General features: G+C 51.6%; 1 protein-coding gene across 1 annotated transcript in view; it reads right to left on the bottom strand.

Moving 5' to 3' along the window:
* VWA5B1 (von Willebrand factor A domain containing 5B1) overlaps window positions 1-26,852 on the bottom strand; it is an 87,151-nt gene that overhangs the window by 34,143 nt on the left and 26,156 nt on the right. Inside the window, exons 8-14 of the mRNA XM_029065748.2 lie at window positions 21,299-21,409; window positions 19,967-20,169; window positions 18,386-18,500; window positions 12,102-12,287; window positions 10,574-10,769; window positions 2,590-2,783; window positions 412-646 (exon numbers count right to left, since the gene is read on the bottom strand). Of these exons, the coding sequence (XP_028921581.2) occupies window positions 412-646; window positions 2,590-2,783; window positions 10,574-10,769; window positions 12,102-12,287; window positions 18,386-18,500; window positions 19,967-20,169; window positions 21,299-21,409 (1,240 nt within the window). The remainder of the gene's footprint in view (window positions 1-411; window positions 647-2,589; window positions 2,784-10,573; window positions 10,770-12,101; window positions 12,288-18,385; window positions 18,501-19,966; window positions 20,170-21,298; window positions 21,410-26,852) is intronic.

Genomic DNA, 26,852 nt, shown 5'->3' with positions numbered 1-26,852 from the left:
CAGGGAATGTGACTGTTTATTGTTCTATTGTACTCTCCCAGAGCTTAATATAGTGCTGTGCACACATTAAGCGCCTAAAAAATACGAGTGAATGAATGGGCCAGACTCCTTTCCCCTTTCACCAAGCAGGTCTCTGGGGCCTTGCTGCCCACCCTGTGGCAGACCCTGACGGCAGCCATCGCTCTCTCATCCCCATCCACTTTCAATCATCACTCCTCCCCAGGAGGCAGAGACGGCCTAGTGATCTCCCACCCAGCTCTCACCCCTGGGCCCGATCGTCCCCTATCCCCGGAGCCATGCCCAGAGTGCGAATCCTCGTGCAGGATCCAGCTCTTCCTCTGACCCCCAGCAGACCTGAATCGCAAAGACCAAGGCAGTAGCCGCCTGGAGAGAGGCCCTCCGGTGGCTCACCCAGATCTCCGGGGCTGCGACTGTCGGAGGAGGATTTCAGCCCGGGGCTGGTGTCCAGTTGGTCCCAGCCCCTCCAGGGCGTCCTGCGCTGCCCTTCCTGGGGGTCCGGGTTGCGGCTGAAGGACGTGCAGCTGTAGGGCAGCAGAGAGGGCCTCCTGGCCCCTGAGCCGCGGGGCATCGGGCTGGACCCAGAACTGGAGCTGGAGCCGGAGGCAGCGCGGTCACCTACAAGAGACTGGACAAGGGGAGGCCAGGAAGGGCCGGGTCAACCTCGGTTCTGGGATTCGGCATGGGGGCTGCTATCGCAAAGGCCCAAGCGTGCCAGCGAGGCCCCGAGCCGATTGGATTCCTGGTTCCCGAACTACTAGTGCCAGCGTCTGGATGCCACTTCCAAAAAATCCTTGGGTTTGAAGATCTGCCTAGGCCAACATCACCCAGGGGACTGTGGGATGACCCTTCCCAAATGGGTCTCCAGGGGGTCTTCAGGGACTCAGAGAAGCAGCATGGTGTAGTGGAGAGAGCCCAGGCCTGGGACTCAGAAGGTCATGGGTTCTAATCTAGGCTCCGTCACTTGTCTGCTGTGTGACCTTGGGCAAGTCACTTCACTTCTCTGGGCCTCAGTTACCTCATCTGTAATATGGGGATTGAGACTGTATGCCCCACGTGGGACAGGGACTCTGTCCAACCTGACTGCCTGAATTCATCCCAGGTTTTGCTAGAGTGCTTGGCACATAGTAAGAGCTTAACAAATATCACAGTTATCAGTATTATCAGTATTACTCGGGCAGAAGCAAAACGGCCTCTGACCCATCTGGAAGGACATAACCAACTCCTAGCTCACTGTCAGCTCACTGTCTTCAACTCGCAGGCAGAACAGTGCTTCTCCCTCCATCTCTTGGTCTTGTCCCTCTTTCCCCAAAATCCATTCCCCCCAACCGCTGGTCAACAGATGCTTCCAACTCTCCGTCACCATGGAAACGACTGCAGCTTCTGCCATTTCCGTCATTACCCTCCCCTCCCATTTCACATCCAGATTCAGAAAAAAACCCTAAACTGCAAAAGGACCAAAGAACGCTAGGCTGGGATTGGGCCCTGCATGGTTGGGGTTTTGAGAAGTAGATGTCTTAGTTATGTGGCCAGCTACCGAGGCTGTGAAGATGTCCCCTCCTTGTTCTGGACTTAACTTCTGAGCCCTAGCCTAGCAGATCTGAGTCAGAACTGTTCTCCCTCCTTCTTAAGTTGCGAGCCTTATTCATTCATTCATTCATTCAGTGGTATTTACTGAGCGCTTACTCTGTGCAGAGCACTGCACTAAGCGCTTGGAATGGACAATTCGGCAACAGATAGAGACAGTCCCTGCCTTTGACGGGCTTACGGTCTAATCGGGGGAGACAGATAAAAACAAATGTGGGACAGGGTCCAACCTCACTAGCTTATATCGACCCTAGCGCTTAGTATAGTACTTTGCACCAAGTAAGTGCTTAACAAATATTATTAAAGAAAAAAAGAGAGACTGGGGTTATAATTCCAACTTGCTACGAGACCTTGCCTAAGACCCTACTCCTCTTTATGCCATAATTTTTCCATCTGTCAAATGGAGCAGGACTATTCATTCCCATAGCCTCTTTCCTAAGGGTTGGGGGGAGAAGGGGTCAGTGAAAAGCTTTGATTTCCTGAGAGAAAATACAAAAAACTAGAAGTTACTATATTCTTATTGCCAAAGTCTGTCCAATGGGAGGAATCTTCTGATCTCCTATCAGTCGAACAATGAATAGTATTTAGTGAGTGCTTACTGTGTTCAAAGCATTGTACTAAGCGCTTGGGAGAGTACAGTACAACAGAATGTGAACGATTCCTGGTCCCGTGCGAGGCCTCCAAGCAAGGGACGATTAGCCATGGATAATTCTCTCATAGCCTGGCACAGGTAAGGATTTTTTAGCCTAAAGTTCCGTGCCAGCCCACCCAATCTCAGCCTGCATCCAAAGGGCCACCCTTCTGAGCTCCAGGCCCTTGCTCTATCCACTCTGCCCTGAATCTTTGTGTCTCTGGGGACTTGTGTATTTCCCGGGCCCCCTGTTAAATGAGCCCAGAGTGTGAGGTTTGCCAGTACCTAGAATAATGCTTGGCTCAGAGTAAGCGCTTAACAAATACCATAATCATCATTATCATCAGCATTACCTGGAGCTCTGTCTGCCAGGGCCGGGGCTCAGGGCTGGGCTGGCCCAGGAGGTCCTGTACGCGGGCTTTTCGGAGGGGATTCTTCCCCGCTGCGGCCGCGCTGGGGTCGCTGGCCGTGGGCACTCGCTTGCAGGGCTCGCGGTCGTTGATCTGGTTGGTGCTGTAGGCCCGCCGGTGCAGCCAGGGGTCCGGCTCTGAGGGACAGAGAAGGGGATGATAATCATCATCACTGTCATATTTCTTAAGCTTTTACTCTGTGCCCGGCACTGTACGAAACGCTGGGGTAGATACGAGATAATCGTGTTGGACCCATTCCCCGTCCCACATAGGGCTCCCAGTCTCAATCCCCATTTTCCAGATGAGGACAGTGGGGCCCAGAAAAGCGGATAATAATAATAACTGTGGTTTTTGCTAAATGTTCACTATGGGCCTGGCACTGTACTAAGCACTGGGATAGATAATCGGGTTGGACCCAGTCTCTGTCCCACATGTGGCTCCCGGTTTCAATCCCCATTTTCCGGATCAGGTACATGAAGTCCAGAGAAGTGAAGTGGCTTGCCCTAGGAGACCCAGCAGACAAGTGGCAGAGCCAGGATTAAGATCCAGGTCCTTTTGACTCCCAGGCCCGGGTTCCATCCACTAGGCCGTGTTGCTTAGAGGGAGGAGGGTCAGTTTATCAGGGGAGAGGGGTTGGGAGGCAAAGAAAGTAAAGTGAAGGAGGAAGGGTTCACCCGCCTTGGGTCCGCGGCAGCAGGAACCGCCCCCCCACGATAGAACCCTGGCCGTTGGGACACCCTGAGGCAGTAGCAGATTCCCCAGTCTCAAACCAGGCTCTCCTGAAGACAGTTTTGCGCAGGTCAGTCCCAGCCTCTCCACCCCCATTGCAACCTGCACCTTGGCGGAACCGAGAAGCAGCAAGGCCTAGTGGATAGAGCACAGGTCTGGGAGTCAGAGGGCCTGGGTTCTAATCCCTGCTCTGCCACTTGTCTGCTGTGTGACCTTAGGCGAGTCACTTCACTTCTCTGTGCCTCAGTTCCCTCATCTGCCAAGTGGGGATTCAATACCTGTTCTCCCTCTGAGCCCCATGTGGGACCTGATGATCTTGCAGTGCTTAGGATAGTGCTTTGCACATAGTAAGAGGCTATCAAATACCACAATTATTATTATCCTTATTATTATTAGCCCTACGCCAGAAGGACGATGCCAATGGTTTGGCCGAATCAGGTTTGGGAGGAGACCTTGCAAGATTTTGCAATCTTATTCCTTTGAACTGAATAATTCCTTGGGAAACTACCAACTGGGAAAGGAAGGAGGGGTTGACAGAAGGTAGGGCCTCCTCAAAAGCCTAAAATAGTAATAACTATTTTTAAGTGCTTACCCTGGGCCAAGCACTGTACTAAGTGTTGGGGTTTAGTCTTATGCTGTCGAGTCATTTCCGACCCACAGCAACTCCACGAACACCTCTCTCCCAGAAGGCCCCGCAGTCCATCTGCAATCATTCTGGTAGTGGATCCATAGAGTTTTCGTGGTAAAAATAAGGAAGTGATTTTCCATTGCCTCCTTCCACACGGTCGACTTGAGTCTCCCCGCCCTCGGTTCTCTCTCGTGCCGCTGCTGCCCAGCTCAGGTGAGTTTTGACTCGTAGCAGACGGCCTGCCACTCGCTAGCCACTGGCCAAGCTGGGAATGGAATGGACGGGCCTCTGCTTGACTCTCCCTCCCACCGCCGAGACTGGTAGAGGACTGGAAACTCTCCAGGTGCCATCCTGAGAGGGGAAAGCGCGGGGGTAGGTCCAAGATAATCAGGTCAGACACAGCCCCTGTCCCACAAGGAGGGAGAACAAGTATCTCATCCCCCATTTTCCAGATAGGGAAGCTGAGGCACAGTGAAGTGACTTGCCCAGGTTCACCTAGCGGGCAAGTGGCAGAACTGGGGTGGAAACCCAGAGCCTCTGACTTCTGGGCTAGTGCTCTTTCCACCTCACCACATCAGTGGTGAAGGTTGCCGACCGAATGAAACCACCAAAGGCATTTCATGAGATGGACAGCCCCGGGGGAATATTAAAAAAGGCTGGGTAATGGGGGTAGTAAAGACCACAGCGGCTACCAAGTCCACCACGTCCTGGGCTGTGACATTACGGCTCAGCCCCGGCACTGTGCTGTAGTCACTACGGCCATCGGTGGGTCTGTGTTTGCCGGGCCTCCGCATGCGGTCGGAACTGAGCCTCACCTCCGCCCGCCTATTTTCTCGTTGTCCTCCCTGCCCCCCAGGGACCACGTCTGGAAGGGTCGAAACTGTGAGGGAAGACTAGAATCAATTCCTTCATGTCCATTCTGGGGGCCGAAGGCTCAGCTCCAAGAAACTGCCCGTTTTCTCCTCGGGAGACTCCATCCTCATTTTCTAGACTGTAAACTCGTTTGACGATTTTAAGCTCACTGTGGCAGGGAATGTGTCTACCAGGTCTGTTATATTGCACTCTCCCAAGCTCTTAGTACGGGACTTTTCACAGAGTAAGGGCTCGATAAATACCACAGATAAAATCATCATCTTCGTTGTTACCCGGATCGACCCAAAGTAGTCCATGCCTCTCCTGCTACGTAGAGCAGGACCATCCGCCCACTGGGCCCTGTCTGAGCCAACCTGCCCTTCTACAGGGTTGGGGGGGCATCTACCTGTAGAACTGCCCTCCGTGGGAGCAGAGCTGCCCTGGACCCTAATAGCAGCAGCAGTGGCGGGGAGACAGTGACGGGAGCCCCGCGCGGCCAACGGCTCAAAAGAGAATCAATCCTCCTCTTGTTGGTTGAGGCTAAAAAAAAACAACTGGGAGCTACTGGTCTATTCCCTCCTTGAAACTGGGAGGGAGGGAGGGAGGGAGGGAAAGAGACAGGAAGAGAGGGAGAGAAGGAGAGAGGGAGGGAGAGAGAGGGAGAGAAGGAGAGAGGGAGGGAGAGAGAGGGAAGGGAGGAGAGGAAGAGAGAGGGAGAGAAGGAGAGTCCGTTATTGGGCAGGGATTGTCTCTCTCTGTTGCCGAATTGTACATTCCAAGCGCTCAGTACAGTGCTCTGCACATAGTAAGCGCTCAGTAAGTACTATTGAATGAAGCAGAGGGAAAGGGAGGAAGAGGGAAAGAAGGGGAGAGATGGAAAAAGGGAGAGAGGAAGAGAGAGAGGGGGAGAGAGAGAGATGGAGAAAGAGGGAGAAGGAAAGAGAGGGAGAAGAAGGGAGGGGGGAGAGAAGGAGGGAGGGAGACAGAGAGAGAGGAGGAAAGAAACAAGCTGGAGGAAGCCAGAGGAGCCAGCATCAGGCTCTAGTTGAGCATCCTCCTCGTCCCCCGCTGGAGTGCATCCGGTCTCCCTAGCAACAAGGCCACACTTCCACATGCAAAAGCACCAGGGCCCAGTACAAGCCCCAACCCCAATCAATCAATCAGTGGAAGTTATTGAGCGCTTCTGTGTGCAGAGCACCGTATTAAGCACTTGGGAGAATGCAATACAACAGAATTGGCAAACTGCCCTTAAGGAGCAGGGAGTCCCTAAGGCTTAGCAAAGGAAAATGAAACAAAATTCTATGCCGCTTCCCAAGGAATTTTAGGACAAAGCTTTTGTTCGACAGGTCTCCAGGCCGCCCAAGGTTATGCTTGGATTAGGGAAAGCCTGCGAAGTGCTTGAGTTAAGGGGGTGTCTGGAGTTTGCTGGGATATATCGTTAAAGCGTAAGCCTCGGAGGAAGGTAGCAGGGAAAGTTACGTGCTATTTTCTCTTGGGGCACGTGAGGTGGTGGTTTGACCTGTTGCTAAGCCTGGAGAATATGAGAATTTGGGAAACTTGTGCCCGTCTCAAGAGAAAAGAATCCAAGACTTTGACCTTGGCTTTTTTTTTTTTAATGGTATCTGTTAAGTGCTTACTATGCGCTAGGCACCGTACTAAGCACTGGGATGGAAACAAGCTAATCAGGCTGAACACAGTCCGTGTCCAACGTGGGGTTCGCAGTCCTAATCCCCATTTTGCAGAAGAGGTGACTGAGACCCAAAGAAGTTAAATGACTTGCCCAAGATCACAGAGCAGACAAGTGGCGGAGCTGGGATTAGAACCCAGGTCCTCTGACTCCCAGGTCCGTGCTTTTTCCATCAGGCCAGACTGCTTCTCAGTTTCATATTTGACATTTGTCAGGCTGCTGGCCCAGGGCCAGGGGCAGACACTTTCGGTTGTCCCTCTGCCTCAGGTTGGGGACTCCTCCGGGTGAATGACCCATGTCTGATCAGAGCCTCTTAGGCCCTGTACTAAGTGCTGGGGTGGACACAAGCAAATCGGATTAGACCCAATCACTGTCCCATAGGGGCTCTCAATCTTAATGCCCATTTCACAGTGCTCTGTACACAGTAAGTGCTCAATAAATACGACTGAATGAATTTTACAGATGAGTTAACTGAGTCACAGAGGTCAAGTGACTTGCCCGAGGTCAAACAGCAAACAAGTGGCAGAGCCAGGATCAGAACCCAGGTCTTTCCAACTTCCAGGCCCGTGCTCTATCTACGAGTCCGTGCAGCTGTAATATCATATTTATTGAGTGCTATGTGCAAAGCACTGTACTTATCTATTTATATTAATGTCTGTCTCTCTCTCTCTCTCTGTAAACCGTAAGCTCCTTGTGGGCAGGGAGCGTGTCTGAACCAAATTGTACACTCCAAGCACTTAGTACAATGCTCTGCACACAGTAAGCACTCAATAAATACGATTGAATGAATATTGTCATATCGTACTCTCCCAAACGTTTAGTACAGTGATCTCCATATGGTAAGTGCTCTATAAAGACAATTGACTACTAAGCACTTGGGAGAGCACAATACAATAGAGATGGTGGATGTGTTACCTGCCCACAGTGAGTTTACTGTCTGTTCTGCTTCTCTTCTCTTTCAACCGTTCCTTCCTCCCATCCCCTTTCAAAGGATTTCTCCTTTGCAGAGAAGAGTTTTACTTACAAAATGAAGAAGCCCCCATAAAGGAAAAAGGGGAAAAACAGGAGGAAAAAGGAAGAGGGGACAGACCAGGATGGGAAAAGAGAACAAAGAAGGAAGCTAAATAATAGAGCAGGAAAGAGGAGAGGTGGGAGGAGGAGAAATAATAGTTAATAATAATTACGGTATTTGTTAAGCGCTTAGCTGTGTGACAGGCGCTGAACTAAGTGCTGTGGTTTATACAAGCAGACTGGGTTGGACGCAGTCCCTGTCTCACGTGGGGCTCACAGTCTCAATCCCCATTTTACAGATGAGGTAACTGAGACCCAGAGAAGTGATGAAGTGACTGGCCCAAGGTCACGCACCAGACAAGTGGCAGAGCTGGGATTAGAACCTACGACCTTCTGACTCCCGGGTCCATGCTCAGTCAACTAGTCCATGCAGGGGGTCCCAAGGGAAAAGAACTAAAAGGAGGAATATGCCAGAGCATGGGAATGCCAAGGGAGAGACAGATCTGGGAAGAAAAAGAAAAGGCAAGTAGAAATAAAGAGCACAGAGAAAACAAGAAGAGAAAGGCTATGTAGAGGAATCGTTAGAGGAACAGGAAATGGGAGGCAACAGAAAGATCTGGGAGCAAATACGTGGACAAGTAATTGAAAGAGGAGAAGCAGCGTGGCCTAGTGGATAGAGCACGGGCCCGGGAGTCAGAAGGACCTGGGTTCTAAACCTGGTTCCTCCCCTCGTCTGCTTAGTGACCTACGGCAAATCGCTTCTCTGCGCCTTGTTACCTCATCTGAAACGGAGATGAAGACTGTGAGCCCCTCGTGGGCTACGGACTGTGTCCAAATTGATTAGCTTCTATCTACTCCAGTGTTTAGTACAGTGTTTAGTGTTTAGTTTTTAGAACATAGTAAGTGCTTAACAAATACCATTTAAAAAAGGAGAAAGTAGAGAATGTCAGAGGATAGACAGAGAGTGAACGAATCGCTGGCTGCTAAAATCAGGGACCTGCAGCCGAACCAGCTTTCTATAGAACAGGGACGAACATTCTGCGGCCCAATCGTGGATTTTAGAGGCCCCATGAAAACAAGGACCTAAATCTTTGTAATCATTACTTAAATCCCATTTTTAGCTGCACCAAACCAAATTTTGTCTAAGTTTTATACGACACCTATCAAAGGATCCCTCTTTTTGCGACCTTTCTTTAGAAACTAAACGTCCACCCCTGAAGCCACACCACTTGTGACCTTGCCCGGTGACCCAGCTTGGACAGCCTGACCTAGGATGAGGCACATACGATGGTCCGTAGCTGTCATCTATATGTATTTTAATGTCCGTCTCCCCCTCCAGACTGTAAACTCACTGTGGGCAGGGAATGTGTCTGCTTATTGTTGAATTATTACACTCCCCCAAGCACATAGTGCAGTGCTCTGCACACAGTAAGCGCTCAATAAATAGCGGCTGACTGACGAAGTGCGTGAGAGCTGGTCCCTTGGCCACCAGGCTTCCTGGTGGGGTGGCCACTTGACCCTGACCCGAACCGGACCTGACCCTCACCCTCATAATCTGCTGTTGCAGAGGCCGGAATATTGACAAGGCCTGGGCCAACACCAAGTTCTACCCATTCCCGCTGCATCACCTTGACTTGTTCCCTTTATTCATCCCCTCTCCCAGCCCCACAGCATTTTTGTACATATCCGTCATTTACTCATATCAACGTCTGCCTCCCCCTCTACACTGTAAGCTCGCTGTGGGCAGGGAATATGTCTGTTTTTAGTGATATTGTACTCTCCCAAGCTCTTAGTACAGAGCCCTGCACACAGTAAGCGCTCAATAAATACGACTGATTGACGCGCTGCCTGACCAGTCTCGCCTGACCCTTTGGCCGAGAAGCTCACGACTCCCTCATCTTTCAGAGGTCAGTCCGTCCATCGTAATTATCGAGTGCTGACGGTGTGCAAAACACTGTACTAAGCGGTTGGGACAGTTCAGTAGAACAATAGAACAGACCCACTCCCTGCCCACAACGAGCAGAGGTCCCAGGGAAAGTGAGTTGGGCCAGAGCCACTTGGCCCTGTCCATTCATTCGTTTATTCAATCATATTTACTGAGGGCTAGCTGTGTGCAAAGCACTGTACTAAGTGTCTAATGGACACATTCCCTGCCCATAATGAGCTTACAGTCTAGAGGGAGTTTACCGTCTAGAGGGCCTTTCAGCTTTAGGTCTAACCCAGCAGTAGCCGTTCCAAGAACTGGTCTTGGTTCGTTCAGCCAAACATGAGTCCTCCTCACATCAGACGACTGCTCTCCCCCGCTTCAAAAGCCTTATCGAAGGCCCATCTCCTCCAAGAAGCCTTCCCCGACTAAGCCCTCCTCTCCTCCTACACCCTTCTGCGGCACCCTGACTTGCTCCCTTCTTCCCCGGCTCCCAGAGCAACGGCACTTACGTAGATATCTGGAATTTATTAACTTCTATTAATGTCCGCCTCCCCCGCTAGACTGAACTCGTTGCGGGCGGGGAAGGCACGTTTACTGTTAGACTGTACCCTTCCAAGCTCTTAGTACAGTGCTTTGTACCCGGCAAGTGAAGCAGCATGGCTTAGCGGCAAGAGCCCGGGCTTGGGAGTCAGAGGACGCAGGTTCTAATCCCGCTCCGCCACCTGTCCGCTGTGTGAACGTGGGCAAGCCGCTTAACTTCTCTGTGCCTCAGTTATCTCATCTGTAAAATGGGGATGAAGACCGTGAGCCCCACGTGGGACAACCCGATTACCTTGTATCTACTCCAGCGCTCAGAACCGTGCTTGGCACATAGTTAGCACTTTAAAAATACCAAATTAATAACAGCTACGATCGATTGAATGAGTTCGGTATCCCGCTCACAAGGCAGGCGGTGAGAGGGCCCAGGAAGCACTGAGGCTGGGCACTGCTGTTCTCTCTGCTCCCTCCTGACATCTCAGGTGCAAGACAAGGTCGAAAAATAGCCTCAGGTGAGCGGGGGCCTCGAAGAAGAGGAGTCCCTGCTAGGACTGACCGGTGTCGGGGTCCGAGTCTCTCCCCAGATCTCCGCCGAAGGCTGGGAGGTCCGGAGTCCTCTCGGAATGGAGCGGCCCATCGGACTCCTTGGAAACACTTCCGCCGTCCAGCCCGGCTCCCTCCTCCTGGGAGTGGAAGAACACAGAACTGCCCGACTCCTGGGAGTGCATCATGCTGTAGCAACGCCTCTTATCCTGCAACAAGTGGGGCGAGAGAGAAACGTGCCCCGGAGTCAGGTTAGGCTAAAGGAAGACCAACTCATCAGTGAAGGAGGCTGTCCTGGTAATAATAATAATGTCGGCATTTGTTAAGCGCTTACTGTGTGCAGAGCACTGTTCTAAGCGCTGGGGTAGATACAGGGTAATCAGGTTGTCCCACGAGAGGCTCACGGTTAATCCCCATTTTACAGATGAGGGAACTGAGGCACAGAGAAGTGAAGTGACTTGCCCACAGTCACACAGCTGACAAGTGGCAGAGCCGGGATTCGAACCCATGACCTCTGACTCCCAAGCCCGGGCTCTTTCCACTGAGCCACGCTGCTTCTCTAAGGTGGTAGGTGGAAGCACCAGGCTCAGCGGGAAGGGCACGGGCCGGGAGTCAGGAGGAACCTGAGTTCTAATCCTGGCTCTGCCACACGTCTGCCGTGGGACCTTGGACAAGTCTCCTCACTTCTCTGTACCTCAGTTACCTCATCTGTTAAATGGGGATGAGTGGAACCGCGGGAGGGACAGGGACCGTGTCCAGTCTGATCAACCCGTATCTACCCCAGCGCTTAGAGCAATGCTTGGCACATAGTAAGCTCTTACAAGTACCATAAATATTACTATTATTGTTTTAATAATAACAATCCCCTTCTCAAAGGGCTTGTTGCCTTCGAAAAGAAGTAGGGCAAGCCTCATCACCTGGGAAAATTTAAAAGGGATTGACTTAAAGGCAGGGGGCTGGACTAGATGACCTCTTGAGACCCCTTACAGCCGCCAGTGCTGCAAGAATTCTCATTATCCTGGATCCTCCCTTCCGGCTTCCCTCCGGTTCTGTAGCAGCGGGAAGGGCATAGTGGATATTACTTCTACCCAGCGTCGATCCATCCCACAACCCCCCAACAAGCCGCCTCACTTGAGATGAAAACCTCTCTCTCTCCCGTATGCCCTCCAGACCACCCCACCCCTCCCTAGAAGCCAGAAGCTGAAGGGAGGGACTTTCAGCTCAAAAAACAGTGTGTGCTAGTAATAAAAATGATGGTATTGGTTAAGTGCTTACTATGTGCCAACCACTGGGGTGGTTAAAGGTAATCAGGTTGTCCCACGCGGGGCTCACAGTCTTAATCTCCATTTTACAGACCAGGTAACTGAGGCACAGAGAAGTTAAGTGACTTGCCCAAAGTGGCAAGTGGCGGAGCCAGGAGTAGAACCCACGACCTCGGACTCCCAAGCCCGTGCTCTTTCCACTAAGCCGCGCTGCTTCTCTGGTAATGCCGAGCCCACGGTTACGGTGGCTTAGATATCAGCGGGATCCAGGCTACTCACAGATCTGGGGTTGGAGAAGTACAGGGAAGTGTCGCACACGATACTGTATCCCACCAGCCGGTCTCCGGGGAAGAGGTATCTGGCACTGACGGGAGAAATCAGGACCTCCGTGTTTTCGGGAAAGACCCACTCCACGGTGACGTCGCTCAGTACAGGAGCCATGGCCTTCTTCAGAGACTTGATCATCTGGGACGGGAGAAGGGAACAACGCACGAGGTCACGGTCCAGGTGCGCATATGTGCAAGCAAATATATGTGCAGAGAAAATGTACGCATGGAAGGCACGGGCGTAGGGAGAAAACATACACGTGACGTACTACAGGTGACCAAAAATAGATTCCCCGATCGTAGCTAAGCTGAAGGCCGAAGAACTTACGCTTGATTAATACACTGGATTTATTTTTATGCCACGATACCACATTGAGGTCCCTCTAGACCGTAAGCTCCTTGTGGGCAGGGAACATGTCTACCAACTCTGTTGTATTGTACTCTCCCAAACGCTTAGTACGGTGCTCTACCCAGAGTAACTACTCAATAAATACCCTTCTCTCTTTCTACCGCCCACCCCACACGCTCCGCTCCTCCGCCGCCCACCTCCTCGCCGTCCCTCGGTCTCGCCCGTCCCGCCGTCGACCCCCGGGCCGCGTCCTCCCGCGGTCCCGGAACGCCCTCCCTCCTCACCTCCGCCAGACCGATTCTCTTCCCCTCTTCAAAACCCTACTTAAAACTCACCTCCTCCGAGAGGCCTTCCCAGACTGAGCTCCTCTTCTCCCTCTACTCCCTCTTCCGCCCCCCCTTCACCTCTCCGCAGCTTAACCCTCTTTTCCCCCCATCTCCCTCCGCTCCTCCCCCTCTCCCTTCCCGTCCCCTCGGCACCGTACTCGTCCGCTCGACTGTATATATTTCCATCACCCTATTCATTTTGTTAATGAGATGTACATCGCCTCGATTCTATTTAGTCGCCATCGTTTTTACGAGACGTTCTTCCCCTCGACTCTATTCATCGCCGTCGTTCTCGTCTGCCCGTCTCCCCCGATCAGACCGTAAGCCCGTCGGACGGCAGGGACCGTCTCTATCTGTTGCCGACTTGTTCATTCCAAGCGCTTAGTACGGTGCTCTGCCCATAGTGAGCGCTCAATAAATACCATTGAATGCATAAATGAATAAATATGATAGATTGATTGACGGATTGGCCGGCCCTCCTGGCACCACTAGGAATTTTCTCTTCGGCTGCCAAAATGCAGGCAGTGTTGCTGAGTGGATAGAGCACGGGAATGGTATCAGAGGAACCTAGGTTCTAATCCCAGCTCCACCACTTGTCCGCCGTGGGACCTGGGGCAAATTCTAAGCGCCGGGATAGAAACAAGATAAACTGGTTGGAGCCAGTCCCTTCATCACATAAGCCTCCCAGTCCTAATCCCCATTTTACAGATGAGGTAACTGAAGAAGAGAGAAGTTAAGTGATTTGCCTGAGGTCCCACAGCAGACAAGTGGCAGAGCCGGGATTAGAACCCTGCTCCCCTGACTCCCAGTTGAGCGCTTACTATGTGCAGAGCACTGTACTAAGCGCTTGGAATGAACAAATGGGTAACAGATAGAGACAGTCCCTGCCCTGTGACGGGCTTACGGTCTAATCGGGGGAGACAGACAAGAACAATAGCAATAATGCCTCTGTGATAAAACTGCCTTCCTGTGGGAGACCTGCCCTTGTTAGGCCCCCCCCCCCCCACCCTTGACTCTTCCTGCCAAAATCATCGGCTGGTGGACGGTGGAGGGGAGAGGGTGCTGAAGGGAGAAGGGAATGGTAACTACATCACAAAACACTTCTCCCCCCACAGCCAGGAGATCAGGGATGATGAGAGTGGCTAGCGCCAGAGGTCCCCATTTGCCGTGTCCCCGTTTCCCCACTTGGCAAATCCGAATAAACGGTCGGGGAAAGCGAGGGTGGGAATGAGTCATGAGGACTGCGATTTCTTCCAGGAAATGCTCGTCAAATGATTTCTGCTTCTGGTGGGTCTGGAACGTCATTTCCGTGGGTCTCCCCGCAAAATAATAATAATAGTAATGATAATGGTATTTGTTAAGTGCCGTACGTCAGTCACCGTACCAAATGCGGGGCAGACACAATGTAATCGGACACAATCCCTGTCCCACCTAAGACTCACAGTTTTAATCCCCATTTTTCGGATGCGGTAACCGAGGCCCAGAGAAATTGACGGTAGCTTGGTTCCTGCCCTGCAACTGGGCTGCCCCATCCCACGGCTGCTCCCGATCCAGGGAGACGGGCACTGCCCAGGGCCCGGGGATCGGGGTCTCCCCAGCGGCTCCTCAGAAGCAGACAGAAGAAGCACCGACCGAGGAGGTTTTGAGGACTCATCCGCTGGCCTCCATGGCACCCGGCCCGCAGGGGTCAGCAGGGGAGGGAGCGAGCTGGGAAGAAAGAGAGGAGGGGAATGAGCAGGGCTGGGGGCTTGAGGGTCATCAGGGGAGAAAGCAGGAAAGAAAGAGCAGGTGAGTGAGGAAAGGAGGACGTTGGAGGGTCAGCCGAGAAGAAAGAGGGCAGGGGCATAAACAGGGGTAGGAGCTGGAAGGTCAGCAGGGGAATGAGCAGGGGTGGGAGCTGGAGGCTGAGCAGGGGAGTGAGCAAGGAAGAAAAAGAGCAGCGAAGGAAGAGAGCGGGAGTGGGAGCTGGAGAGTCAGAGGGGAATGAGCAGGAAGAGAGCAGAGAAATGAGCAGGGGTAATAATAATAATAATAATAATGTTGGTATTTGTTAAGCGCTTACTATGTGCAGGGCACTGTTCTAAGCGCTGGGGTAGATACAGGGTCATCAGGTTGTCCCACGTGAGGCTCACAGTTAACCCCCATTTTACAGATGAGGTCACTGAGGCACAGAGAAGTTAGGTGACTTGCCCACAGTCACACAGCTGACAGGTGGCAGAGCCGGGAGTCGAACTCATGACCTCTGACTCCGAAGCCCAGGCTCTTTCCACTAGGAGCAGGAGGGTGAGGAGGGAAGAAAGAGAGCAGGGGAGTAAGCAGGGGAGGTAGCTGGAGGGTCAGCAGGGTGATGACCTCTGTCCATCAGATGAAGATCTGCAGTGGAAAAGCCCAGCAATTCCCTAAGCTCAGGCCCCGGGGCTGTCAGGCTGAGGAGCGGAACCTGGGCGAGCCATCGGGTTGATGGTCCAGGTGGCCCCCGGGGGCCAGAGGGACCTTGACAGCAAAACTCAGTCCCAGGACTCAGGTGGCTCTATTATTATCATTATTATTATCATGGTATTTGTTAAGTGCTTGCCTATGTTCCAGGCACTGTTCTAAGCACCGGGATGGATACAAGATAATTGGGTTGGACACAATATCTGAGCCCACATAAGGCTCACAGTCTTCATCCCCATTTTACAAATGAGGGAACAGAGGTCCAGAGAAATGAAGTGACTTGCCCAAGATCACACAGTAGGCAAGTGGTGGAGTAGGGATCTGAACCCGTGACCTTCTGACTCCCAGATCCGTGCTCTATCCACTAGGCCACGCTGGCTCTAGGCTCGTAGCCTCCTAATGCCTTTAGGATCGAAGGAACAGTGGAAGCCTTGTAACCTGCCACGTCTTCCCACCCCGGACCCAGACCTCTTGGATCGTGACCGCCCATTCTCCCCACTGGATCGAGTCATCATCCGGACCCACGGTCCATCAGGGAGACACACCAAGTGGATTTTGCGGCGCGGTATACATTCATTCAGAGAGGCACCCAGGCTTCTCCACACCCACGCAGAATCGGCAACGGATACACACAGCACGGTCAGACGGCGGCACACGCCACTAAGGATGACATAAACACAATGTAGACCACACAAACACCGGATGCAAACACCCACTCGCTTTGGGGAGTAAACATTTCTACATGATTTTGCAGTTCCCCCTTTCTTCCGCGGGTTATTTTCAGGTCTGAAAGCCCGACGGACTTCCAAGCGGAACGTCTTCTTCTCTTTTTCAGCATTCACGTTAGCGGCTCCTACTGCCGACTCAGACATATTTTCAGGATTATTCAGCCCCGTCCCCCGTGGCCGGAGGCATTCGGCTGTACGAGGCATAACATAACAATGTCATAAGACGACCCGGGGTCTGGGACCCTGATCTCAAAGAGTCATCCGTCCGGGGGACCGAGAGAGGCTTCCGTCAGGAACAACCGCTGAAAGACGGACATCAGCTTTTATCTCCCCGCCGAGGTCCCACGAGGCCGAGCTGGGACGAGCGAGAGTATGTGTGGTACGATGTGGGGCGTCGGAGGGGGGAGCAGGAGGCGGGGAGGAGTCGGGAGAGGGTCCCGCTCTGCTCTGATCGTGGCTTCCCCCTCGTTAGCAGTGGAACACGGGGCACGGCGAACCCAGCTGTGTTTAAAATCCAGGCAGGGAGAGGAAGAGGGAATGGGAGGATCCAAGTCCCAGCTGTTATCAAGATGCCATGTGGGTTTGCAAAGGGATCTGGGTATTTTAGAACGTGGGGCCAACTGAGGCTGGTTTCCCAGGAGCCGGGCACCACTGACCTCTCATTCCCCACCTTTAGTGTCTGACGGGGACGAGTCTGGGAAGAACGCTAGCCCTTGATCCCAAGAGGAAGAGTTCCAGGAGAGATCTCTGCTGAGATTGTGGATCAGTCAATCGAATCAACCAAATCTATTAATAATAATAATGATGATGGTATTTGTTTAGCGCTTACTATGTGTCAAGCACTGTTGTAAGCGCTGGGGTACATACAAGGTAATCAAGTTGTCCCACGTGGGGCTCACAGTCTTAATCCCCATTTTACAGATGAGGTAACTGAAGCAAAGAGAAGTTAAGTGACTTGTCCAAGGTCACACAGCGGACGAGTGGCGGAGCTGGGATTAGAACCCACGTCCTCTGACTCCCAAGCCCATGCTCTTTCCGCTAGGCCACCCTGCTTCCCTCACTTACTGCCACCAAGGCCCAGGAGGTGCGTCGACGATCTCTCCGGCAGGGAATCGGAAATTCTGGGTTCATACTTGTAACTTTCTTTCTCGTTCCCCCTGAGATCTAGGCCCAACCCCTTTCCTGCTCTGAGTCTCGGTTTCCCCCTATAGGAAGTGGATTTTTGAGATTGGAGAGGAGGGATGTCAAGTGCACCAAAGATCTGCCCTTGTGATGGGGGCTAGGTAGAGCCATCTGACGTGGGGTAAAGGCAGAATGTGGGAGAGCAATTTCTTCCAGAGACTACTACAAGAGGCATCAGTCAGCTTACCCAGAAGAGATGATGATAATAATAACGTTGGTATTTGTTAAGCGCTTACTATGTGCCGAGCGCTGTTCTAAGCGCTGGGGTAGGTACAAGGCAATCAGGTTGTCCCACGTGAGACTCTCAGTCTTAATCCATTTTACAAATGAGGCAACTGAGGCACCGGGAAGTTAAGTGACTTGCCCAAAGTCACCCAAACCCTACTAGAACAGCAGTCACTACAAATCAGCATGGGGTAGTGGAAAGAGCACGAGTCTGGGAGTCAGAAGGTGGTGCGTTCAAATCGTGGCTCTGCCACTTGTCTGCTATGTGACCTTGGGCAAGTCACTTCACTTCTCTGTGCTTCAGTTACCTCATCCGGAAAATGGCGGGTTGAGCCTGTGAGCCCCACAGGGGACAGGGACTGTGTCCACCTTGATTTGCTTGTGTCCACCCAGCGTTTAGTACAGTGCCTGGCGCGAAGTAAGTGCTTAACAAATACCATCATCACCATCAATCAGTGAATTAAAAAGCAGCGGGTTCTAGTGGATAGAGTACGAGTCAAAAGGACCCGGGTTCTAATCCCAGCTCTGCCACCTCTCTGCTGTGCAACCTTGAGCAAGTCATTTCACTTCTCTGTGCCTCGGTTACCTCATCTGGAAAATGGGAATGAAGACTGTGAGCCCCACGTGGTACATGGACTGTGTCCAACCTGATTAGCTTGTGTCTGCCCCAGTCAGTCGATCCATCGTATTTATTGAGTGCTTACTATGTGCAGAGCACTGTACTAAGCCCTGGGGGAGTTTAGTACAACAGAATTAGCAGACACGTTCCTAGCACGTAACGAGTTTACGGGCTAGTGGGGGAGACGGTGCTTAGTACAGTGGCTGGCACAGAGTAAGCACTCAGTAAATATGATTTTTGGTTTCTGTTGAGGCTTACTGTTGTGTGGAACACTGAGCTGAACGCTTGGGAGGGTACAATATAACAGAGTTGGTAGACTGGTTCCCTGCCCATCCTTGGGCTGACTGGGGGGAGCGGCCCACCCTGGCTTACCTTTGGCTGAAGTCGCTCTCCCTCCGCCAGGAACTCGGCGCTTCCTTTGGACACAGCCGCCAGCCCCTGGACCAGCCTCCGACAGGCATTCGGCCCGATCCCAAAGCTGTAGCACCTGGGGAAGGACGGAGAACGGTTGGTGTTTCCTGGGCACACCCCTCTTGCTCAGGAGGAGGACGGCGAAGACCCCCGACTCTGAAAAGTCATCCCGGAGTCAGTTTCTTCTAGTTTCCCAGCTTTAACCTAGGGCCCCGAGGAACAGCCAGCCCTCTGCCCTCGCCCGGGCCTTCTGCCATTCTCCAGCTCCTTCGTCCGGAGGCTGGGGAGGGGGTGGGGGCGAGGGAGAGAAAGCTGTCGGGGGGGAGCTCTGTCTCCCCTGGAGAGGTTGGAATGAACCCCGCTTTGGATGGTCGAGTCACTCACCTGGCTTGAAACCTGAGCCCAGACCAGATGGCCTCTAGGATTTTAAGTGAAAATCTGGCAGGCAGGAAACTCTTGGCAGGGAAGGCATGGGGGTGATGATCAAGAGGTCATTAGCCAACTCCTTTCTGGACACCAAGGGGAGAACAGGGAAATCTAAGCATCCAAGGGACCCCTACAGAACCTCAAAAATCGCTGGCCTTCTCTTACCAGTGTTGGGTTTTTTTTATGGTACTTGTTAAGTGCTTACTATGAGTCCAGCACTGTACTGGACCGTACTCGCTATCCAGTGAGTAGCTTCATGTAACTGAAGCTGGATACAGTCCTTGCCCCCATGGAGCTCACAACCCAAGTGCTTCCCTCCATATCCTCCTACCCCAACACTCCCCAAATCCACCTTCATTTCTGCAGTGGGGACGGTCAGACGAAGGCCACGGTCGATTTGGACTCTGAGCCACTCCTTCCTCAGCCCCGGCCCGGACATGTCAGCTCCTTGTGGGCAGGGGATGTGTCGGTTTGTTGTTCTATTATACTCTCCCAAGAGCTTAGTGCAGTGCTTTGTACACGGTAAGTGCTCAATAAACACTACAATGAATGAGTGATAATAATACTGAATAATTATGGTATTTGTTAAGTGCTTACTATCTGTCAAGGACTGTTCTAAGCCCTTAGGGTAGATACAAGGTAATGAGGTTTTCCCACGTAGAGCTCAAGTCTTAATCCCCATTTTACAGATGAGGTAATAATAATAATAATCATGGTATTTATTAAGCGCTTACTATGTGCCGAGCACTGTTATAAGCGCTAGGGTAGATAAAAGGTAATCAGGTTGTCCCGCATGGGACTCGCAGTCTTAATCGCCATTTTACTGATGAGGTAACTGAGGCACCGAGAAGTTAAGTGACTTGCCCAAAGTCACACGGCAGACAAGTGGCGGAGCCGGGATTTGAACCTACGTCCTCCGACTCCCAAGCCCATGTTCTGGCCGCTGGGCCGTGCTGCTTCTCTAGAACCTGCCCTTGCCCAAGGTCACACGGCAGACAAGTGACGGAACCGGGATTAGAACCCACGGCCTCTGACTCCCAAGCTTGGGCTCCTTCCGTTAAGCCACGCCGAATGAACGAACGAACGAACGGACGGAGTTTTACTGGGGGTCCCCACCTGGTGGAAAAGGAATGGTTCCGCACCAGTTCTAGGACCTTCCCGGTGTTGCTGACCGCCCCGTCGGTGAGCAGGAAGAGCAGGCGCGGGTGACCCCGGTGGATGGGTTGGCGGACGATCCACTTGAGCGGGGACAGGATGTTGGTGCCCCCCATGTCAGCCCGCAGACGCTTGATGTTCTTGCAGGCGGTGGCCAGGCTCTCCTGCGGGGGGAGGGGGACAGACAGACCCTGCGGAGACTCGGCCTTAAGACGCAGAGATCTCTGAGACCGGACTCTCGGATACCAAGTCACCATCTCCCGCCCCCTCCCAGGGAGCGTGGAGCACGCCAACAGCCGAGCGGGGAAGAAACAGAAGACGCTGAGGGTCTCCCCAGTCAATCCCATGGGATCAGGCTGACCAGCCAGTTTGACCCCAGGAACGGCACGTCCCAAAGGTGCCTAGTGGAGGCTTTCCCATTTAGTTATTTTATTAATGATGTGTATATATCAATAATTTTATTTATCCATTTTGATGCTATTGGTGCCTGTCTACTTGTTTTGTTTTGTTGTCCCTGTCTCCCCCTTCTAGACTGCGAGTCCGTTGTTGGGTAGGGATGGTCTCTATCTGTTGCCGAATTGTACTTTTCAAGCACTTAGTAATAATAATAATAATGTTGGTATTTGTTAAGCACTTACTATGTGCCGAGCACCGTTCTAAGCGCTGGGGTAGACACGGGGGAATCAGGTCGTCCCACGTGGGGCTCACGGTCTTAATCCCCATTTTACAGATGAGGTAACTGAGGCACCGAGAAGTTAAGTGACTTGCCCAAAGTCACACAGCTGACAAGTGGCCGAGCGGCGATTCGAACCCATGACCTCTGACTCCAAAGCCCGTGCTCTTTCCACTGAGCCATGCCGCTTCTCTAGTACAGTTCTCTGCACGCAGTAAGCGCTCAGTAAATAGGTTTGAACGGATTTTATCCCTGAGCTTACACTGCGGAGACGAATCCCACTCCTCCCATGTTCTCTCCTTGATCTCAGAGACAACTCTCTGGGTGTCCCTTCCCTAAGGAACTTTTCATCTGCTTCAAGTAATCCCTGTTGCCAGCAAGGACCCAGAGGAGCTCGCCGGGTAGGAAATGGAAGGAGCTGGACTAGTAGCTAGTGAATGGAGCCGCCAGTCTGTAGCTCCCCACCTCCTCTGTCCCATCCCCATCCCCCTACCTACAGGGGACTTCAGATCCTAGGTCCGGTCCACCCCGGTATCTCCTCCTGACCGGTCAGGTCAGTCTCAGTCCCGCCACGGTCATCTGAAGCCTGGCCTCGGGAGCTAGTACAATCTGTCCCTCACCTCACTGTAGGTCTGGCTCGAAGGGAAGAGAGTCTTAAAAGTGGAGCCGAACCCGATGACGTTGAACAGACAAGCCGGCATGAGGCTCTTCAGAATGACAAGCAGGGCATCCTGGGAGGGGAAGGGAAAAAGTCATTAGAGAACCGAGGTGCGGGTTCCCAGAGGACATCGATCAATCGTATTCGGTACTTACGGTGTGCAGAACACTGTGCTAAAACAGGTACGATAAGACAGGCGGTATTCACATTCCTTGCCCACGGGGAGCTTACAGTCTAGAGGGGGAGACAGACGTTAATATAAATAAATCACGGATCTGTGTATAAGTGCTGGAGGGTTGCGGGTGGGGGGGATAAAGGGTGCAAATCCAGTGCAAGGGTGATGCAGAAGGAAGTGGGAGAAGAAGAAATGAGGGCTTAGTCGGGGAAGGCTACTTGGAGGAGATGTGCTTTTAGTGGGGAAAGTGACTGTGACTCAGATAAGAGGGAGGGAGTTCCAGAAGAGAGGCAGGAAGGGTGAGGGGTTAGCGGTGAGACAGATGAGAGAAAATGACGACGAGAGGGTGGCCCTTAGAGGAGTGAACTGTGTGGGTTGGGCTGTAGTAAGAAATAAGAGAGGTAAGGTAGGAGGGGGCAAGGTGACTGAATAGTTTAAAGACTAAAATGCTTTGAAGGTGGTTGTTGGGTTGGTATGACTTTGAGGTGTTGGGAGCCAATCAGGGAAGGCTTTTTGGGCAAGGCGATTTGAAGGAGTTTCTGTTCGTTGTGAGGTGGACGGGCAACCCGTTTAGACTGCGAGCCCGTCACTGGGCAGGGATTGTCTCTATCTGTTGCCGAATTGTACATTCCAAGTGCTCAGTACAGTGCTCTGCACATAGTAAACGCTCAATAAATACGATTGAATGAACTCCCGGAGGTTCCCGAGTAGGGATACGTGGACTGAATGATTTTGCAGAAAAACGATCTAGGCAGCAAAGTGAAGTATGGACAGAAGTGGGGACAAACAGAAGGCAGTAAGGTTAGGAAGAAGGCCGATGCAGTAGTCAAGGTGGGATAAGACAAGTTTCTAGATCAACAGGGAAGCAGTTTAGATGGAGGGGAAAGAGCAGGTTTTAGCAATGATGTGAAAGTTGAACCGAGAGGGCATGCTACGGACACTCCAGTGGGACTTTCCTGCCTTCTCTCCGTCACCGTACACTGTGCCACACAGACAGTTAATCTTCCCGCTGGCTCTCCCTTGGTAAAGTTTTCCAATCTTTGAAAGAACCCCATTACCTCCATCCTTTTTCCCACCCCACTAATGTCCCCTCATTACAGCCCCAAACCCCAGTTTCCCAGTCATTAGCTGAACAGTGGCAATAAGAGGAGGGGGTTTCCACTGGGCAGCTTTCCCAAAGGGAGCTGGGTTTCCAGAGAGGCAGAACAGTTGAGTGATGAGAGTTCTTTTTAGAACATCTCTCCAGACTGTCTGAGGCAGCTGTCAAATCACTTCGGCCAACCCATTAGTCACACTTTTGGAAGAGTTTGGGAGTTTTCCCTCACTGCTCTAGTTACAAGCAGGGACTGTCAAAGCAAAGGAACCAGATATCATTATCATTATCATTATTAATACTAATAAGTATATTGGGTAAACACTTACTACGTGTCTAACATAATTATGGATAAGTGCATAAGTGCCGTAGGGCTGAGGGTGGGTGAATAAAGGATGCAAATGCAAGTCCTCTTCTAAGCACTGGGGTAAATACAAATGAATCAGTTTGGACACAGTCCCCCTGGGGCTCACAGTCAAAGTAGGAAGGAGAATAGGTATTGAATCCCCCATTTTGCAGTTGAGGAAACTGAGGCACAGAGAAGTGACTTGTCCCAGGTCACACAGCAGGCAGGTGGTGGAGTCGGGATTAGAACCCAGGTCCTCGGGCTCCCAGGACTGCGTTCTTTCCGCTAGGCCACGCTGCTTCCCAGAGCACCAAACCCCATGATGGGAAAGATCTTATCCACCCCTACGCCATCTGTGAGCTGGGGACGTGGTTTGGGGGGCAGTGGGGGAGGTAGGGAGCATCACCTCTATTTTACACATGAGAAAATCAAATCACAGGGAGAGAAAGACAATGGACCGCCTGAGATGACGTTCCAGCAGAGATGGGAACTGGACTCAGTTGTCGAAATAATGATGGCATTCGTTAAGCACTTACTATGTGCAAAGCACCGTTCTAAGCGCTGGAGAGGATACAGGGTGATCAGGTTGTCCCACATGGGGCTCACAGTCTCGATCCTCATTTTACAGATGAGGTGACTGAGGCCCAGAGAAGTGAAGTGACTTGCCCAAAGTCACACAACTGACAAGCGGCCGAACCCATGACCTCTGACTCCCAAGCCCGTGCTCTTTCCACTGAGCCACACTGCTTCTCTATCCAGTGCAGTGCTCTTGCTTGGAGCCAGAGCGTAGGATCCTGGGAGCCCAAGGCTCTCGTCCTCATTGGAAGATGGTCCCAACACTGAATTAACGGCCAAACCCCAGTCAGCCTGCGGCCAAAGCCACAGACACACGCGACATCATCTACTTTTCATTCTTCCCCACCCTATTGCTACCACCCTAATCCAAGCTCTTGTCATACCACCATGTGACTACTGCATCAGTCTCCTCGCTGGCCTCCCTGCCTCCAGCCTCTCCCTCCTCCTACCTATATTACATGCTGATGCACAGATCATCTTTCAGGGTCACCAGCACACACCTCCTCTCACCTGGAAATGCTCTAATGGCTTCCCATTTGCCTCTGTATAAAGGAAAAATTCCTCTCAATCTGCTTCATGGCTCTCCATCAATTCTTCCCATCTTAGATCTCAGCTCTCTTCCCCCACCACTCTCAGGCTTTTTCTTTGTTCTTCCAAACTCATCGTTTAACCGTCCATCGCTCTCAACTCTCCCACCCTCACTCCTTACTCTCGCCGTTCCCTGACCTGGAACTCTGCCCTCCTCCAGTAATTCAACAGACTACATCTCTTCTCTTGCCAAAATCTTCCTAAAATCCCACTTCGCCCGAAAAGCCTTCCCTGATTAGCTCCCAACATCTCAAGTCGTACCGACCTAAAGGCCACCTTTAGCATTCGTGCATTTTTGTTTTTCCTCATTCTTCATTTATTCTTATTACTGTATTTTCAAATAATTTCATGCCGTGTCTACCCAGTTAGAGTTGCATCTCCTTATGGACAACGATGGCAGTTACTGGTTTCGCAATGTCCCTGCCGGAAGCCTTAGTAAAACCACATCTCCTCCTAGAGATCTTCTTCCACTCCCTTCTGGGTCCGCCTTCCACTTGGATTTGCACCTTTTAATTACCCCTTTCTCGGCTCCGTAGCATTTATGTGCCTATCTATAACTTATTAGTTTACAATAGTGCCTGTATCCCCCTCCAGACTCTAAGCTGACTGTGGTTAGAGAAAGCATCGACCAACTCTGTTATATTGTACTCTCCCAAGCGCTCAGTACAGTGCTCTGCACACAGTAAGCACTCAGCAAATATAATTAATTGATCGATTAGGTGTTCGATAACACCATCAACCCATAGAGTGAAAGACGTCTGGACATGCCAAGTGACCACATTCAGAACCATCCCCAGCCAGACTACGCTTTAGTCTTGCACATTTGTCTGCTGTGTGATGTTGGGCAAGTCACTTCACTTCTCTGAGCCTCAGTTTCCTCCTCTGCAAAATGGGGATTGAGATCGTGAGCCCCATGTGGGACAGGGAACTGTGTCCAATCCGAATTGCTTGTATCCACCCCAGCCCTTAGAACAGTACCATTATTTATTCCCCTCCTCCCCTGGAAATACTGACTTGAGCCTTCCCTCTCTTCTGTTCACTGAGTCGGCCAACATACCTTGTTTCTCACTTCCAAAGAAGTCGATATCTGCTTATTTTTCCATTAGTCACTGACGTATGCTCTCGCTACCCTCACTTCTGCAGATCTGTACAGATTGTCTCTGCTCACGCCGATTAGTGTTTGTCTCTGCCATGGTTTTGGCAGGGAGCAGAAGCAGGAGAGCGGGACCAGCTGCGGGAAATTAAACTGATTGAACTGCCTCCGCCCCAGCTATTTCTGCCTGTGTTTCCCTCGTCCCCGCTCCATCCTCAGTCTCACCTGGGAGCCCGGTTTCCAGGGCACCACACGGAGGCTACTTGAGAGCTCCAGAAAGCCCCCTACTCCGCTGTTGAGAGCGAGGACCGCCCACCCCTGCAAGTTTACTGGCCCCAGAGTCTCTCTGGCTCTTTCCAAAAGATCAAAGACAGAGGGAAATGATCAGTCCCTGAATGGGGCCTGGGAGACATCGTCTTCTAACGGGTTTTCTTAAAGAAGACAGAGGGGCCTAGGGAGGAGGAGCATGATGTAGTGGATAGAGCACAGGCCTGGGAGTCAGAAGGTCATGGGTTCTAATCCTGGATCCACCACTTGTCTGCTGTGTGATGTTGGTTAAGTCATTTCACTTCTCTGGGCCTAAGGTTCCTCTTTTGTAAAATGGGGATTGAGACAGTGAGCCCCATGTGGGACAGGGACTGTGTCCAATCTGATTTGCTCGTATCCACCTCAGCCCTTAGAACAGTGCCTGGAACATAGTAAGTGCTTAACCAATACCATTATTATTATTATAGCTAACCTCTCCCTTTTCCTGCTACAGAGACACTGATAGAGGAAGAAGTCACTTGAAACAGTCCTTGTTAGTATAGCGGGTATGAAAAGCCTTTCAGAATCCCAGGCAGCTCCCAGAGCTCTCTAAATATCAATCAATGAAATTTATTCACTCACGCATTCATTCGTATTTATTTACTGCTTACTGTGTACAAAGCACTGTACTAAGCATTTGGAATAGTACAATATAACAACAAACAGGCACATTCCTGCCCACAATGGGCTTGAGCTATTCTCAGAGCACTATACTAACCTCTTGGGGGAATACAATATAATGGAGCTGGTAGAGATGTTCTCTGCCCACAGGGAGCTTACAATCTAGAGCGGAGACAGGCATTATACAAATAAATACATTTTGGGTATGAACATAAGTGTTGTGGGTTTTTAATTGGGGGTGGGGGGTGAATAAAGGGAGCAAATCAGGGTGATGCAGAAGGCAGTGGGAGAAGAGAAAGTGAGGACTTAGTCGGGGAAGGCCTCTTGGAGGAGATGTGATTTAAGTAAGGCTTTGAAGAAGGGGAGGGTGGGCGTCTGTCAGATATGAGGGGGGAGAGAGATCCAGGCTAGAGGGAGGATGTGGGTGAGGGGTTGGCGGTGAGATAGGCAAGATCAAGGTATGGCTGCCTAGTGGGATGGTGTAGGTAGAGAGAAGTGGTGAGTGGTAGGTTGCCATTTCCCGTCTAACGTAGTTCACCCCAATCCCTTGAGGTTTGTCTCAGGGCCCAGTCAGAATAGAACTGATTTAAAGGGTCTCTTTTCAGGGGTCTGAACCAGCTCCTGCTGATCCCAAGGCTAAGGATAGGACAAATCCGGGGTGTTAAATTCCTTTTTTGGACACCCAGACATCTAATACGATCAAATACATCTAATACGA

This window comes from Ornithorhynchus anatinus, chromosome 5, assembly GCF_004115215.2.
Source record: "Ornithorhynchus anatinus isolate Pmale09 chromosome 5, mOrnAna1.pri.v4, whole genome shotgun sequence".
Classification (NCBI taxonomy): domain Eukaryota; kingdom Metazoa; phylum Chordata; class Mammalia; order Monotremata; family Ornithorhynchidae; genus Ornithorhynchus; species Ornithorhynchus anatinus.
The sequence above is the reverse complement of the archived record's forward strand: the minus strand, read 5'-3'. Positions and strand labels throughout refer to the sequence as shown.